Source organism: Peromyscus maniculatus, chromosome 1 (genome assembly GCF_049852395.1).
Source record: "Peromyscus maniculatus bairdii isolate BWxNUB_F1_BW_parent chromosome 1, HU_Pman_BW_mat_3.1, whole genome shotgun sequence".
NCBI lineage: Eukaryota > Metazoa > Chordata > Mammalia > Rodentia > Cricetidae > Peromyscus > Peromyscus maniculatus.
Genome location: NC_134852.1, coordinates 179,196,804 through 179,213,752, shown reverse-complemented (window position 1 = coordinate 179,213,752; position 16,949 = coordinate 179,196,804). Strand labels below are relative to the sequence as shown.

The 16,949-nt window shown below is 44.1% G+C and overlaps 1 protein-coding gene across 8 annotated transcripts in view; it reads right to left on the bottom strand.

Moving 5' to 3' along the window:
* The window catches only part of Vldlr (very low density lipoprotein receptor), a 34,289-nt gene that overhangs the window by 11,022 nt on the left and 6,318 nt on the right, over window positions 1-16,949 (bottom strand). For 4 of the 8 annotated variants that reach the window (XM_076561720.1, XM_076561725.1, XM_076561716.1 and 1 more), the window contains exons 2-7: window positions 9,365-9,484; window positions 4,282-4,404; window positions 2,817-2,939; window positions 552-923; window positions 345-467; window positions 133-255 (exon numbers count right to left, since the gene is read on the bottom strand). In XM_076561720.1, coding sequence (XP_076417835.1) covers window positions 133-255; window positions 345-467; window positions 552-923; window positions 2,817-2,939; window positions 4,282-4,404; window positions 9,365-9,484 — 984 coding nt within the window. Of the gene's footprint in view, window positions 1-132; window positions 256-344; window positions 468-551; window positions 924-2,816; window positions 3,009-4,281; window positions 4,405-9,364; window positions 9,485-16,949 lie in introns of those variants that run through there. The other 4 variants (XM_076561735.1, XM_076561727.1, XM_076561731.1 and 1 more) reach the window with 2 other exon arrangements.

Below are 16,949 nucleotides of genomic sequence, written 5' to 3'. Positions count from 1 at the left end.
TATTGTCAAGCTTATATTAAATTTTAGTTCATTCTGAGTTCAACAGGGCATCAAGCAGGGTCCAAACGGCGTTGGCTCCGACGGACTGAAGGGAAACCCCCAGCTCTGGCCTCAAGCAAGCCCCTCACTTACTGCATTCCTTCAGGGGCTCATCACTCCAGTCTCTGCAGTCCTGCTCCTGGTCACACACTTTGCTGATGTCTATGCATTCTCCACTTCTGCACTTGAACTTTCCAGGGCCCAAGCACTGATTGACTATAACACCAAACACAGGAGAGAAGTCCCGTTATTGGTCCGACCAGTGCAACCAACGGTCTCCCCGAACACGATGGAGTGAACCTCACCGTTTTTGCAGTTGATTTCATCAGAGCCATCAACACAGTCTCGGATGCCGTTGCACTGCCTGCTGCCATGGATACAGCTACCGTCTTCACACTCAAACTGGTCAGGTCTGCAGGTTCGAGATGCTGTGGAAGGAGGTAACACAATGGGATGAAGCCAGTCAAAGGGTCCCCAGCTGATGCATGGAAGAGAACTGGAAAGTTACTTACGGCAGTTGACCTCATCACTGCCATCCTTGCAGTCAGGATCTCCATCGCATCGCCATTTTTTGTGAATGCACTCGCCAGAGCCACACTGGATCTCGCTGGCGGGACATTTGGTATGTATCACTGGCTGACGGCCACACTGTTCAAGAGACTCGTCCGACTGGTCAGAACAATCTGCGTCATCATCACACACCCAGCTGAGGGGGATGCAGGAAGAGGTGCTGCACTGGAACTCATGAGCCCCGCAGGTCGGTGGGGCACAGTCCAGCTCATCACTGCCATCATCACAGTCGTCCTGGCCATTACACACAAAGTTCCTGGAGACACAGCGGCCGCTGGAGCAAGTGAACTCATCAGCACTACATGTTATGTTGCCTGTCGGAGGGAAGATGTCCCGTTGAAAGTACATCAGCATCTGCTTTTAATACAAGACTCTCATCACCAAATCAAATGTATTGATCTTTGATGAGTAACTTTAGCTTTCGAACGTAAAAGCTATAGTGCTATTATATTGAGAACAAGTTTCTGAAATATAACAAAACAGTTTCACAGTATAAAATAAGATGCAGCCATACTATATATAAGAGCAGAAATAAAGGACCGAGAAAACAGTAGAAGGCTAGAAACTAATTTGAGATGAGACCCACAACTGACACTTAAAGGGACAGTGATCAATATCTTAAGCTGGTTTCAGGGACTTCATTTTGGAAGGCAGAGTTATACCTAGACCAACCTATTATATGTCAGCCCAAACCACATCACTAGCTGAGAATATGTATCAGCTATATATGGGCAATGTAAAATGGATATTAAGGCACTATCCAAAAAGAAACAAACCAAAGAACATTCTACATGGTTCCTTTCTTTTGGGTTCTTTAAATAAACATTAGGAATACCATCTTAATAATTTTCAGATTTTTTTTCCACTGCTAGGACCAGAATCACAGCCTAGCAACTCTGCATGCTAGTCATGACAAAGTAGTCACAGTAGCCAGTTTAGGTTTTGATTTAAATTCCTGCCAAACATACCAAGGTCACAATTTGGTGGTAATTGGTGAAAGGAGACCACGACTCTCTTGGGAAGCAAAGTGTAGATTTGCAAGGGAAATGTTTGGCAGCTCCAGGGCTTGCCATAGCAATGGATGAAGCTCGAGTCTATGACTGAACATGAAACTCATTGGACTAGGTGCAGTGGGATTGCCCCCACAGAGTGACTTGTACATGCCAAACAAGTGTTTCACCTGCAAGGACCCTGAGCTCCAGACTAGTGTTTCACCTGCAAGGACCCTGAGCTCTAGACTAGTGTTTCACCTCTAAGGACCCTGAGCTCCAGACTAGTGTTTCACCTGCAAAGACCCTGAGCTCCAGACTAGTGTCTCACCTGCAAGGACCCTGAGCTCCAGACTAGTGTTTCACCTGCAAAGACCCTGAGCTCCAGACTAGTGGTGTTTCACCTGTAAGACCCTGAGCTCCAGACTAGTTTTTTCACTTGCAAGGACCCTAAACTCCCTTAGATATTACAGCAGCCTAGAGTTAGGCTCAACAAACTCAGGTTTAGAAGCACTATGAAGGAGTGGTAGGTTGCAACAACACTCAAAGCAATGTTTTTCAACCTACAGGTTTTTCTCCAGGGCCTCACCTTTAACATGGAACACTTCATTATAGACACCCCAAGAATATAAGCGTGAAAGAATAGGAAATAGTGCTAGCATTCAGAGACAGGAATCATCATAGGACACAAAGGTTGGGTAGACTTTAGCTATCTGCTGGCAACATGCTAGGCCATGCTTCTATGCTAATGTACCAATAGATTCTAGTTGGCAGAAATGCTTGTATCACACTCAAGTAACTTGTTCCAAGAAGCCGATCTAACTAAATCTTTGAATGTGTCTGCTGGCCCCATCACCTTTTAGTTTTATTGAGCCAAATGTAAGGAAGACCCTTGAATTACTGTCATAAAAGAAAAAAGCCCACATAGCTGCGGCCTTACTAAGCTACGCTAAATGTACTATGCTGAATGTCAGCATCGAGATGACTTCTTTGCTTGCTTCTATCTGCCTGGAAGATGCACCAGGCAGTGGCCAATTACCAGGAATAGGCCTTTCACAGTTTTATGGTGGCCAGGAAGGACCAACATTGAGCAGACAGCAAAGCCACTGAAAAGTGACTCAGTGGCACTGTGTCTTCGGGCTTAAGTTAGCATCCCTCGCCCACCTTTCTTTAGGAAAAGGGTCTTTGGGGTATGCCACTTCACACTGGTCTTCTTACCACAGTTTTCTTCATCTTCGCCATTGTCACAATCACTCTCACCATCGCATCTCCAGGACACTGGGATACACTGAGTAGAACGGGCGCCACAGCTGATTTCATTTATGCGGCATGTTCTCATATCTGTTGATGACATACAGTCTCAAAAGAGCCTCCAAACTGGTCATTGCAAAGGCGCTGCTCCTGTGCTGCCTGGAAGTGCAACACCTGGGACTCAGTGGTCAGGTACTCGGGGCACACTGACTAGTGGAAGCCAGGCAGCTCCTTCGCCAGCTCCGTCCTTAGAAGCTGTGCCAAGCAAGGCCACCTGGCAGCACACCCGAGAACCTTGACCAGGTCACTCCTTCAAGGTTCCGCGGCATGCTCAGTTCTGGCTTTTGTTTTACTTGGCACGATTAAGTTGATTTGTTGGCCTGTTCCTAGTCCATTACTTATGTTTGGCTATCAGTGGGCACACCAGATATTGTCACCTAATCCTGACTCAATTAAAGGTCAGATGGGCTAATACCTATGAGACCTTCCATGGAATAGTGGCCTTCCTAGGCCTCCATTCGCATCTTCCTTTATATATGCAAAGCAGGAATATACCCTGATTCTTGATTTTACCATGTCATTAACCCCTGAAACATGGGGCTGAATCTGTGTAGATCCTGTCTAGGACCCTCAGGTTTCTAACTCGCTGACAAAATTGTCTACTTCTTGGTAGAAAATAACCACCGTGGTTATTTTCATAATCATATCCTTAACCTAAACTTGGTTCATGCCAATCCTATTTCTTCTGTGTCAACAGGGCTCTACTGCGATGAAATCTTCAGACTTTCCTGCATCCTAGCATCCAAATGATCCCAGTTTATTTGAGCTCAACACACCTTTCTCTGTGGTTTGTGGACCTCTCCCTGCACATCAGCCTATGGGCAGAGAGATATATTTGTACCTTCATGAAGTTTTTCTTATTCAATAACAAACTCTATGGCCTCTGCATTAGGTTATTATACATTTGTTAAAATCCCCAAACTACCCTATTACTAACCACCTTGCTGTTTTAATAATAGCATGTTTTCATAGTACGAAAATCTGTGCATTTCAAAGCTTATGTGTGACCCTTAGGAAACCTTCATATCTTGACTTAAATTCTAGGTTCAGGGGACCATTTACTCAGTTATTGTCAAACAGTTGAAATCTATGCACCTAGTCAAGGAGTTCTTAATTGAGTCTGCTGGCTTCAGTCTTAAGTATTCAAAGGCGAAGCTACCCAAGAGAATGTCAGTCTTGTTAGACTAGGGAGAGCAGTCTTTAGAGGAGATGGAATAACTGTTAATAGCTTGAATGACCTTCAAGTCAGTTGGCCTCAAGTTCAAGGCAGGCAAAGAAAAATGAATGCCAAGCAATCGATAAAGCATCACTTAGAATGGAGACAGAACAGCACAAAAGAAATCAAGTCCAAAGCAAGTCAAGGCACACTCACGGCACTGTTCGGGGCTTTCATCAGAACCGTCTTCACAATCAGGGTCCCCATCACACTGCCATCTGTTAGGAACACACTGGCCATTTTTGCACACGAAGTCAGACTCAGCACATGTCTTCTTTACTACAAGAGTTTATTCTCAGAGTTAGAATTGAAGTCAATGATCCCAGACCCCAATTTTCATATTAAGGTAAAAACTATACTTTGGTATGTCTTCTTTAAAAGTAATGCTGAATCTGTTGACTGATATTCAACTGTTGGCATCTTTAGAAAGCTCATCGTTTTTCTCATAGGTTTCAGAGGAGGGAGTTATTCATTGGAGAGATTTTGAGGACAATAAACTGAAGGAAAGACAAAGGCTGTCCATTGTCTTATGACCCAGGGATGTTTCAAACGAACTGGTCTGTTTACAATGTTAACACTATGGATTTCTTCCAACTCACTCACAAACTCAGAGGTGTTTTTCTCCAAGTCCATTTTCTGTCCCTAAAATGGAACACTTGAGAGTAGGCAATTTATAAAGGAAAGAAACTTATTTCAACTCAAGCTTCTGAAATGGGAATCCTAAGAGCATACCACTAACACCTGCTTAGCTTTGGGTGAGGACCTCATGCCTTGCTTCTCAGCCCACTCTCTTAGTAATTAATCTGGTCTAGGGAGAAAGGATTTATTCCCTCTCACTGATCTAATCACTTCTTAAATGCCCTGCCACCTCTCAACACCATACTATTAAAAATCAAGCTTCAGCATGAGCTCCAGAGGAGACAAACCATAGAAAAAGTCTTAACAATCAAACACTCCATCCTCTGACTAGCCCTTAGGATAACTGTTCGCCGTGGAGTGAATATGTGTGCCTTCATAAACTTCATATCCTGAAATCCCTACAGCACTGTTCTTTCTACAAGGGAGGACTTGAGGGAGGCGATTAGGTCAGGAGGATGGAGACTTCACAAATGGGATTGATGCCCTTGTTAGAAACCTTAGTGCTTGTTTCTCTCTCTCTCTCTCTCTCTCTCTCTCTCTCTCTCTCTCTCTCTCTCTCTCTCTCTCTCTCTCTCCCTCTCTCCCTCTCTCCCTCTCTCCCTCTCTCCCTCTCTCCCTCTCTCCCTCTCTCCCTCCCTCCCTCCCTCCCTCCCTCCCTCTCTCCCTCTCTCCCTCTCTCCCTCTCTCCCTCTCTCCCTCCCTCTCTCCCTCTCTCCCTCTCTCCCTCTCTCCCTCTCTCCCTCTCTCCCTCTCCCTCTCCCTCTTTCTTCCTTCTCCTCTACCATGGGAGGACACAGTAAGAAAATAGCCATTGCCAGGAGGTGGTGGCACACACCTTTAATTCTAGCAATTGGGAGGCAGAGGCACAGGCAGGCAGATCTCAGTGAGTTTGAGGTCAGCCTGGTCTACAGACAGCCAGGACTGTTACACAGAGAAACCCTGTCTCAACCCCCCTCCCCCAAAAAAAACCCAAAAACAGAACAAAACAACCAAAATGAAAAAAAAGAAAGAAAAAAAGAAAAGAAAAGAAAACAGCCACCCGAAATTCAGAAAGAGGGCTTTTATCAGACACCGGATATGCCACCTCTTAATTTGGGGACATCCTAATACCCAGAACCCTAACATCAGATTTCCATCATTTAAGTTGCCCTACCTATGGTATTTTTGTCAAAGCAATGTAAACCAAGACTATTTCAGGGACATTCTTCACAAAGCATGCACTTAGTGTAGAGGTATGCTGATGCTCCTGAACTGAATCCTGCCACTCCAATGGGTCGACCAGGGCAGAGGAACTCATCCACTAGACAAACTTAATGCCAATTAGAACATTTACAACAAGTGGTAGAACTTCGAATTCAAGGAGATTTCAGGCCTCCAGCCAAAGTTTGGTTTAACATCAACCAACTGAAAGTTACTGAAGCTGCCAGCACTGAGTCCCATAATTCACAGCTCCCATACAAATAGCCTAAGGCAAAATATCAATTCTACTACTAATTCTTCCTAGGGCAGGACTTAGAGTTACAATACAACATACCATCCATTAATTAGACCAGGAAAGTAAAGACAAACAAATCAAGCAGCTTGGTCACTGTACCCATGAAAGAGTCCCAGAATCTGGAAGTCTTGCCAAAGCAGCCAGATAAGACACCCACACCCTGTGATAGTCTTTTTAGATTGGATTCTTCCATACCTATATGTCTATACTTTCTGCTTAGACTTCCATTTTAAAGCATCAGTCTAATCAATATTCTGTGTTTGTAAATCAGCAAAAGCCTGAAGTATGTTGCAAATTTAACAGAGATCCCTTGGCACGGGGGTTTAAGCTAGGTGGAGGTCTTGGAGACAAGGGCTTACTCTTCGGCTACTCTTGTTCAGCCTTTAAACTTGGGAGATAGTCAGTTTGTAACATTCAACATGGGCTGATGAATTATGATCCTAAGGGATTATGCATATCCTTGAACTACATAGCTAAGGAACCAAGGAAAGCCATGCCAGCTCATAATTCACCCCTGTTTCTAAATCACCATTATATGGTGTTAACACAGCAAATGCTATCCAAGGCTGGTGTTCCCCTGGGCCCATATGGAAACAGAGGCCAGGCTATTGGGCCTGTTGCTGGAATTCAACCCATGATCACCTCTATAACTTGCAAAAGTGAGAACAGGGGAATGGCCATAAAGAAAGCAGATGGTTTTGCAAAGTGGAAAATGTCATGATGATATGAAAGACCAGCAATGCAACAGAGAGTCTGAGCAAAGATAAATAAGGACACATCTTCATAGAGTTCATCTTTCTCAGTTCTGAGTGTACACTATAAGGGCAAAGAAAAGATGTTTGAATCACACACTGACAGAAAGATAGAAAGTGTTCCACAGGGGAGGAAAGCCATAAGATACTTTGGAAACCCACAGAAGCAAGTGATGTGGAATCAACAGTCAAACTGATTATATTAGCTGTAAGCTTGAAAGTGAGCACTCCCAAAAATTACAACCAAGTACAGGTCAAAGGTTAGATGGGGAAGTTGGAAGGAGGTTTTGTAAGTTATTTATTTGTTTGTTTGTTTGTTTTTGGTTTTTCGAGACAGGGTTTCTCTGTGTAGCTTTGCGCCTTTCCTGGATCTCGCTCTGTAGACCAGGCTGGCCTCAGACTCATAGAGATCCGCCTGCCTCTGCCTCCCGAGTGCTGGGATTAAAGGCATGTGCCACCACCACCCGGCTGTAAGTTTTAATATGTAGTTTTTCCATTTTAAACACACATTTAAGGCTGCTTTGGGCATGCTCACACTTTCTCTGCTTACTGCCATACCTGGGATCCAGCAACAAATCTGCCCATCGATGTGTTTAATCTATCCCACCTCAAGTGATCTTGATTTACTATGCTGTTCTTCTACCTCTTTCCCTCGGCCAAATTCTTCTATCATGGGGCTGGTAAACAGTATTGATGCAGAAGGGACTTAAATAAAATCTAGTCACTGCTCCTACAATGTCCCAGGTGTCTCTGCTGAGTTAGATGATAAAACTGTCTATAATAGGAAGTATAAAAATTGGTGGGGGATGGCTTTTCCCCAATTCTCAGTAGCCTTGCCCCTTCCTACTAGAGAACAGCTGAAAAGAGGTCCTCCTAGAGGATATGTATTGAGAAAACTGTATTCTCTGGGCCACCTAGAAATAGCAGGGAACTCAGTGTTTTGTGGAGCAGACTGAAATCTTTCCACTGTAAACACACAATGGAAAAGGACAGCACAGGAGGACTATTCTTGGTCTTGAGACTGGGGGTATACTTTTTCAAAACGGACTTCCAGAGCTGTCACAGTCCCTTGGGTATTGCTCCCTAGGATGATATCTGCAGCATTTAAATGATGATAAACAAAGACACAGGTAATGGCATAATGAACATGGCAGTCTATAAAACTCCACGGCCTTTACTTTTCTTCTCTTCCTACATGCTGGGATATGCTTGTACCTCCGCACTCCACATTGCATGTACCATCTTTCAAAAGGCAAATGATAGTGGCCACACTAATCTCCCCACTCACCACTGCTTTAGGGTTTTTCTAACACAGAACAGAGGGATGAAAGAGTAAACGTCAGCAAGAATTCCAGGTCTTTGTGATCTTGACATGCAGTTCTCAGCTATTCTCTGTGACATGACGTTATGGGGCCTATACCTGCAGGCATTTCTCACAATGACCTTTTGATAGTTTCTGATCAATGGTATGCTGTTGCAGTCACATTCATTTGGAAAGAGAATGTCTTCTACCCTGCCCAATGCTTTCGAATAAGCAAGTATTGTGAGTGGAGAATTAGAAGAATCCTTATCTGATCTTGGACATGAGATGGCTTGTTATTTCTATGCCAGAGTTAGTTAGCTTCTGAAACTTTAGGGGATTTTGTAGTGTCCATAGCTTGCTATCTTCTTGGATCAGAGCCATTTGTGAATTTAAAGATTTATTTATTTCGTTTATGTGTATACATGTGTGTTTGTATAATTGTACGTTGTGTGTGTGTGTGTGTGTGTGTGTGTGTGTGTGTGTGTGTGTGTGCGCGCGCGCGCAGGGGATACCCATGGATGTCAGGTAAGGGTGTCAGATCCTCTAGAGCTGGAATTACAGGTAGCTGAGAGCTACCCAGTATGGGTGGTAGAAGTGGAACTCAGGCCCTCTGGAAAAGCTGTACACAATCTTAACCACTAAGACATCACTCCACATATCCCCCCATTTGTAAATGTATAAAGTTACTTTTAAGCAATCTATTGTCTTCTTCTACATCTGTTCTTTTCTTTCCTTTCTAAGCTTTCTATAGCACATGTTTGTCTGAGGTAAGATAAGTCAGGTCTTGTCATGTGAAGGAAATTCCACTTGGTGGTCAACATTCCATATTCAAGTTGATTACCTCATGTCAAATATTCAATTATATGCCTCCCGACCAGTATAGATTCATTTGACTCTGATTGACAGCAGTACTTTAAAATGGATTTTATTTACAGAATCTCAATACATGTGTAGAAACTAAAAGAACATCTGCACATTTTAATAGAATGCATAAGTCCGCTCAAGAATTGAAGCTTGGTAACAAGTAAGAATGCCAAAGTCTTTACTTACCACAGTTCTTCTCATCACTGCCATCAACACAGTCTTCATCGCCATCACATTTCCACAGCAGAGTAATGCAGCGGCCATTTGTGCACTGGAATTGGGAAGTATCACATTTGGCTTTTTTCCCTAGGATGAGGAAGGAACACTGAGCAATGCATGCATAGAAGCTAAGTTAGAGATACACGTTCCCCAAAGCCCATGGATGGGGACAGCCACAGACTCAACAAGCTGTAACATTGTAGCGACCAGCCTTGGATGAGTTTGGGGGCCATGAACAACAGTAGCAGAGTCCTTCACTGGTCAACAAACTAAAAGTGAACACTAGATTTCCAGCCTTTCTCCTGGAGAGGCAGAGTTGAGAGACCAGGCTCCAGCTAGTGGAATGCAAACAGAAAAGGATTATACAGCTTCTAAGAAATCCGGGCACATAGTGGCCAATGATGTTTTAGTCAGTATGTCAACATGTACCTCCTCTCCAAAAGTGGCCATGAAATTGTAATGGAGCAAAATAATTCCCAGCATCTAGAGAACATACAGCTGAAGAACCAGCAAGAGAAAACTACAGAAGACTAAGAACCACCTCTGAGGAAACTGACAGCGGAAGGGTTAGGAGAAGACTTCAGACTTCAAGCAGCTCAGGAATGCATTGGAAAACATGGACACCCAACCCCAAGATGTCCTCACTGACAGACAGGGATGCTCATAGAGAATTGTCTGACTGAAAAGAAGATACAGAGCAACCAAGCCACCATGGGCGTACTTCTGTCACTTGTGAAGGAAGGAAGAACCTGCCCCAGAGAGAGCTCTAGTCCCCTCCTTCAGGAGAGAGTCCAAAAGGCCTTTCTGTTGTAGGGAAGAGCTGCATGCACATTAGTGCCCATAGGGTAAGATACTGGCGGGCCCGACCCTCTCTAGGCCTAGGAGAAGGTGTGGGTTTATGTGTTAGTTCTTAGGAAAAGCTTTCACACACACACACACACACACGAGAAAAGCTTATAGAGTAAGCATATAAAGAAAATATTTTTGTGTAGCTGCACAGCATGTGTTTTAAGCTGTTATCAGAGTTTAAATTTTTAAAAAATGGGCCAGTGAGCTGGCTCAGTGGTTAAAGGTGCTTGCTGCCAAGCCTGACCACCTGGGTTCAAGCCCTGGAACCCATGGTGGAAGGAAACGAACACAAAAATTTTTAATGTTTAAAAAGAATAATAAGGATAATTCATCATTGGAGACAGAAATATTTTTATAAACTTTTTCTAAATTGAAGGCCCACTAAGCATACGGTGTTTCTAAAGTAATGGCAATGTCCTAGGCCTTGACTTTCACTTACTATTCACTCACGGGCTCACTCAGAGCAACTTCCAGCCCTGCAAGTCCATCTGTGATAATCATCCTATACGGAGGCACCATTTTAATCTTATAGATATATTTTCTGTACCTTTTCCACGTTTAGATGTATTTGGACACACACATACTTGCCACTGTGCTACAGCTGCCTACAGTACTTAGTGCAAGTACCATGCTGTGTACAGGAGGCTAGAATCAACAGGCTAGCCCACAGAGTCTAGGAATGAAGTTCCCTAAACCACTATGGTGGTTTGAATGAGAATGAACCCCATCAGCTCATAAATTTTCACGTTTGGTCCCCAGTTAGTGGAACTGTGTGGGAAGGATTAGGAAGCTTCAAAATCCCACACCAAGCCCAATGCCAGTCTTCCCCACCCTCTCTCTACCTGATGTCTGCAGATGGGTCAGGATGGAAGCTCTCAGCTACTGGCCCAGTGCCATGCCTATAGCTGAAAGTTTTCCTGTGTCCCACTCGGTCCACAGCCACTTGGACCCAGGTAAACACACAGAGGCTTTTATTAATTAAAACTGCTCAGCCATTAGCTCAGGCTTACTACTGACTAACTCTTACATTTAAACTCAGCCCATTTCTGTTAATCTATATGTCACTACATATTCCATGGCTTTACCTGTGTGTCATTACATGCTGCTCCCTGGACAGCAGGCTGGCTTTTCTTGGCTCAGCCTTTCTCTTCCCAGAATTCTCCTTGTCTGCTTATCCCACCTATACTTCCTACCTGGCTACTGGCCAATCAGCGTTTTATTAAACCAGTGTACAAAAGCATTATTCCACAGCACACACCTGTCTGCCAGATGCCATGCTACCATGATGGTCATAGACAAGCCCCCACACACACTTAAGCAAGCCCCCCCAGTTAAGTACTGTCTTTTATAAGTTGGTCTGGTCATGGTATCTCATCACAGTACCAGGACAGTAACTAAGACAACATCATTGTGTGTTTAAGTAAAGGAACAATGAATAAGTCCTTAGGACTTCTCTCGCTCATCATGTGATGCATGGCTATATCTCTAAAAGAATAGGGAACTCATTCTCCTTCCCTTTCATCCTTTTTACTTCCAGGACCCAGAGTTGAAATGGCTCAGCGGGAAATGGCACTTGCTACCAACCTTGGGACATAAGTTTTATTCCTAGAACCTATAGGGTAGGAAGAACTAATTCCTATGTCTGTCCTCTGACCTCCTATGCACGCTATGGCACATATGTGCATACATAGACACACATAACTACATACGTCTAAAAAATTGGACATGGTGGCTACAATAATGATCTTGGGCCAATGGAATCAGTCCAAGAGTAATGAAACTAGCCAGGTCAGAAACACAAGGGGCCATCGCAAGACCTCTGGACTCTTCTTTGCATAAACTGTGTGTGTTGCCAACAACATGCAGACAACCCTAATCCATTAATAGCATTTCCTGGCCACATCCACAGCTTTGTTCAGGAGTGACACTGCTATCACAAACAAGAAAGAGCAAAGGACTTGTGAGGGCGGCAAAAAAGGGGGCAGAAATGATGTGTTGATAATGGTTCCTCATCTTAAAATTGAGGTTTCCTTCGGAAAACACGTGATTACAAACTATCTCCAAAGACAGGTCAAAAGCACCATGAAAGCTTGGAAGGCAACAGGGTGCCAATCTTAACTCAGTGATGAGGCAAAGGAGAGCAATCTAGAGCCACAGACCTGATTCTGCTTTCTGGAACTCAGTTGCTTTGGCTCATTATGGACATACCATTTACGGAGGTGTGAACTAAGACTTTTCATGGAGGCACTCCAGAGCCAGGACAGTTTGGGTGCTTCTATCATGAGTACTTCTATCCTTCTGCAGGACCAGATTACTTTGTGATAAAAGGTGCAGCTCTTGTCCCTTAAAGGCCTCCCTCAAATACACTGCATAGACTTATAAAACCCAGCACAAGGCCTGGGGTGCATGCAGATTTGCTGGGGGAGGGTGGTTGCAAGCAGAAAGCCTTCAGATTTCCTGCTACCTCTCAGCATTTGCAGCTGGGGCATGCTGGCATAGGAGAGGCAAGCACAGGGCAGAGGCAAGCACAGACTGGAACTCTTGTGTGAAACACACAATGCTCTAGTTGGTCCCGAGTGTCAACCGCGCCCTGCTGTCGGGGAGAATTCTGCACTTTGTGGCTAATTCCCAAAGAGATTAAAAATTAGCTCAAGTCAAGATTACTACACAGCTGTGGTTACCTTCAGGTACTACATATATTGCTTTTAAAACTCTATGAACCTTTCAGCTCTTAAACGCTTAGCAAGCTAGAACTTAGCTACAGAGCAATATAACTTGATATTTCCTACCAATATTTCATAATGCTTATTCATTCTATAAATATTTTATTGAATAAAAAATCCTAGGGAGTTACAAAGAGAATAAGAGGTGAGCATCAGTTGTTTGTTTTTAAGACCAATAAGCCAAGAGTGATGTACCTGGCAGCCCCCTCCCTCCCTCCCATTGCCACTGTGATCACAGAATATTCTCCATATTCTCCAAGTTCCAGGGGCCATTGGCTTCCGCTCTATACCCTTGCGACTCTGAGGACGATGGGAATGGCAGGAATCCACTTTGAGGACTTTATTAGAAAAAGGAGTTCACAATCAGAGAATACAGAATGAAACATACTTAGAAAGGATCGTTCATTGCAGTTATAATACAGTAAAGCCTAAAAGACTGACATTTTTAGGGCTTTCATTATGAAGGGTAAGTCAAAATGAGCCAAAAACATTACATTTGAACTCTATATAGTGAGGATGATGAGCATGCCATCAGACTTGGAGAAAGATTAAGAAGATTGAAAAAAAAAAACCAAATAAACAAAATAAAAAACAAACTCCAGAATTAGGCCTGTGGGAGAGAACTTCCTCAAAAATGAGGCCAGTGTGATGGATTTTGTAGACATTTAAGCTGTCTTGGGACTAAAGCCTGGCAAATAACATGCTAAGACTAATATATAGTTCATGGTCGCTCTGGACTCTGGATTTAGTTGTAATACACAAGCTATCAAAAGTAATAAGTTATGTTAAAATCCTGGAGGTTTGGCTCAGGACATGGGTTATAACAGACATAAGCATTTTCATATGCTCATTTCAATATCCTAAAGCAGAAAGGAGTTTAGCTTCTACCTTTTCATATCTTACATGTGTTCATGTCACCCAGGCTTCTGCCTGCTTATCAGAAAGTTCTATGTCATCATGACAGACGTGACCTTCCCCTAACAAAGAGGAAGAATTTACACAAGGAAGACAGTGGGTACCAAAATGTCCCTGCTTGTCTGAAAGATGCTGGAGAAAAGGATGGGTGGGAAGCCAGCCAGATTGGTAAAGGATCCTCTAAAGAGAAGCAAAGTAAGCTTTCCAGCCATGCCTCTCAGACTCTTAGCTTCCTAAGCACTTTGAGAGGCTACAACTAGGCAGAAAGTGCTCCCCGGTTCTGTCCAGTTCTCTGTCTCATGCACAGTCAGAAGAGCTCAGCCACTAAGTTGAGCGCAGAGACCTCAGCCACCCTCCTGGAACACTGTGGGTTTTCCCCTGCAGGTTCCAAAGAGACTCCATCTTTCTGTCGGGGTGTTCCACTGAGACCACTGCAGCTCAGAGGTCCAGAACTGAAAGCACCACATGAATTAAGAAGCTTTTGGGTCTCAAAGCTTTGGGGATTATAGGATTGTAGACCTGTAGTCTATTTTCATCCATGAATGTTAAATCTCAAATTCACTATTACAGTTCATCGAGGGAACAGAACAGGTATGAAATCATCCACAACCCAGTTTCTTTTCATTGTTAAGCCGAGCTAAAGCCAGGGTAAGGCATAAATAACCTTGGGAGTGGGAAGGCTAGGGACTCTATACCCCTGCATCTGTCTGCTCTGAAAAGGTGGGAGTTTTCACTGGGCTCCTAAAACCTGCAGTGCTCACAGAAAATAGCTTGGGGCTAAAGGGCTGGGGGAAGGAGATAGAGCAGCGCAGTATGGAGCTTGGAGCTCTACCTCCATGCCAAACCATAAAGACTCTTGCTGTTAGTTTAGGAATATGCAAAGAGTCCTCTTCCATGAAGAGATCAAACTAAGTTTCCTTGCAGCTCTAATATTAAGCAAGAATACTTTTCATCTTTTGGGTCAGGAGATTTGAGGTCACTTGTATCTACCCACTTATGTGGCTATTAAAGTGAGTGATAGATGTCCCAAAATGTCAAAGAATGTCCTGCTCTTATTGTCCTTTGTATGTATGGCATCAGACTTGAAGCTTACTGGAAGGCGTCCATGTCCCAGCAGCTTTGCTCACCTAAATAGTTAACACTGATTGCTACCCACAATCAGCAGTTCACTGGCTTCAGGAGACGTGGCAGTTTGAATGCACAGGGATGTCAGTTTGCCACTACCTAATTGGTTCTGTAAGGGTTAACATGGAACATCAGCATGTGAGCTTCCAAAAAGCCCTGTGTTGGCCCTACAGTGAGTAGCCTAGCTGGCAGGAAGGATGGGCCATGAATTTCCCCATAGGCTTTGAGTAACTTTTTGGCAGGATTCCTCTGGTTGGACCCTGGAATAGTGAGGAGATGCTCAGAGTATCAGGCTCAGGGAGAACTTGATTCTATTGAGGGTCTCGTGTTGCCACACTCTGCCAGGCCCAGCCTTCACTTCGCTTGCCTACATGGAAGGGTGTTATCGTCTGCTGGAATATCTTCAGTCCATTGCTTTTGGCACTTCTAGGGCCACCAAGGGCATTTATTTTTAGTCTACCTCACCTCTACTGCTTGCTAATTTAATGCCAATTCTTCTATTCATAGGCTAAAACTCCTTTTAGGCCAGGCAGACTTCTGAGTCAGCAAAAGAAGTTTTCCTACAGGAAGGAGAGGCTGTCAGTGGCAAATAGTGCAGCAGGGTGGCCGGGAGGAGGTCCTGAGATGCCCAGTAAGGAACTGTTGTCACAGGCTGTTCCATTGACACCTGACTGAGAGCATCTTCCATTCATAGATGCAACCACTTTGTATTGTTGGCCTATTTGCTTCTCTAAGACTTCTCATGTCTTAACTTATTAGTTCTACGTGACCTTTCCCCTTTCCCTCTTTGTAGATTAGGAAAAGAGCAAAAATACAGTGATTTGCCCAAGGTTGCCCTGGGCTGATCTAAGATTTGAACCCAGGTCTGCTGGCTCTAAATCTTACACTACCAAGCACACCAATTACAGTAGCCAACTCAGGACTACATAACTCTAGAATATTCCACTCGGAATTTAGCTAGTGCACTCTGCTTAAATCAATCAAGAATAAAGAGGTTTCCTGTCTCAAGAGGACACTCTACAGCATAGCTTTGTAGTTGAGATAGGGCCCTATTTCCGGTTCTCATCGTAGCTGCTAGAATTCCCATAGTGGCTTTTTCTAATTTTTCTGACTTTCTTGACTAGGGTACATTAACCAAGTCATATCTCTATCTTATCTGCCTGGGGATAGAGAATAGCCCAAGGGGCACCAGCATGAAGACCAAGAAGTTACAGAGGCAACAAATCATGGGAGAGGCTTTGTTTTCAAGGCTGTAATACTGAATATACTGGTAACCCCCCTAAGACCTCAGAACTGTCACTGTAGGGAGACAGGAGAGAGGTGGAAGTGTTTTATAACATATATGTTGGTGACAACCTGAGCACAGCTTTTGGGCGCATTGTATAAGTAACATTCATCGGGATACCTCAGCAGACATGCAGAGTAAAGCAGTTGGTGCCCATACTTGCCCTCCTCTCTTGTGTCTTACACAGCCTCAGTTGACTTCCCTAAATCCGTAGCCCGGGAGGGAGCCCAGCTTCTTCTCCCCTGACACTGGGCCTGATGGCCATGTCTGACCCCTCATCTCTCACTTGATCTAAATTTAAGTCACCCTTCCCTTTGCCTCCAGGCTGTCTCGGTCTCTATCCAAATTAAGACAGTGATTTAAGCCCCTTAGGATATCCAGAAGGGCCAAGGATAGGATCATTTCCTGGCTTCCCACTGACTCCAGGATTGAGTCTCAATTCCCTACCAGCTTTCCCTGACTTCTTCCTTTCAGCCACCACCCACCATCTGCTCAAGCTGCCCCAGCTGAGCTAACAGCTCTAAGGGGCTTCCCTGACTTCCCCTGCCTTTGACCATCCTCACGAATGCGTAGTTTCTGCTTGCCCATATGGTTCCTGTTGTCTTCCTGTGTCTTCCCCACAGGAGCAGGTTCAGATAGCATCTCCTTGCTGCGG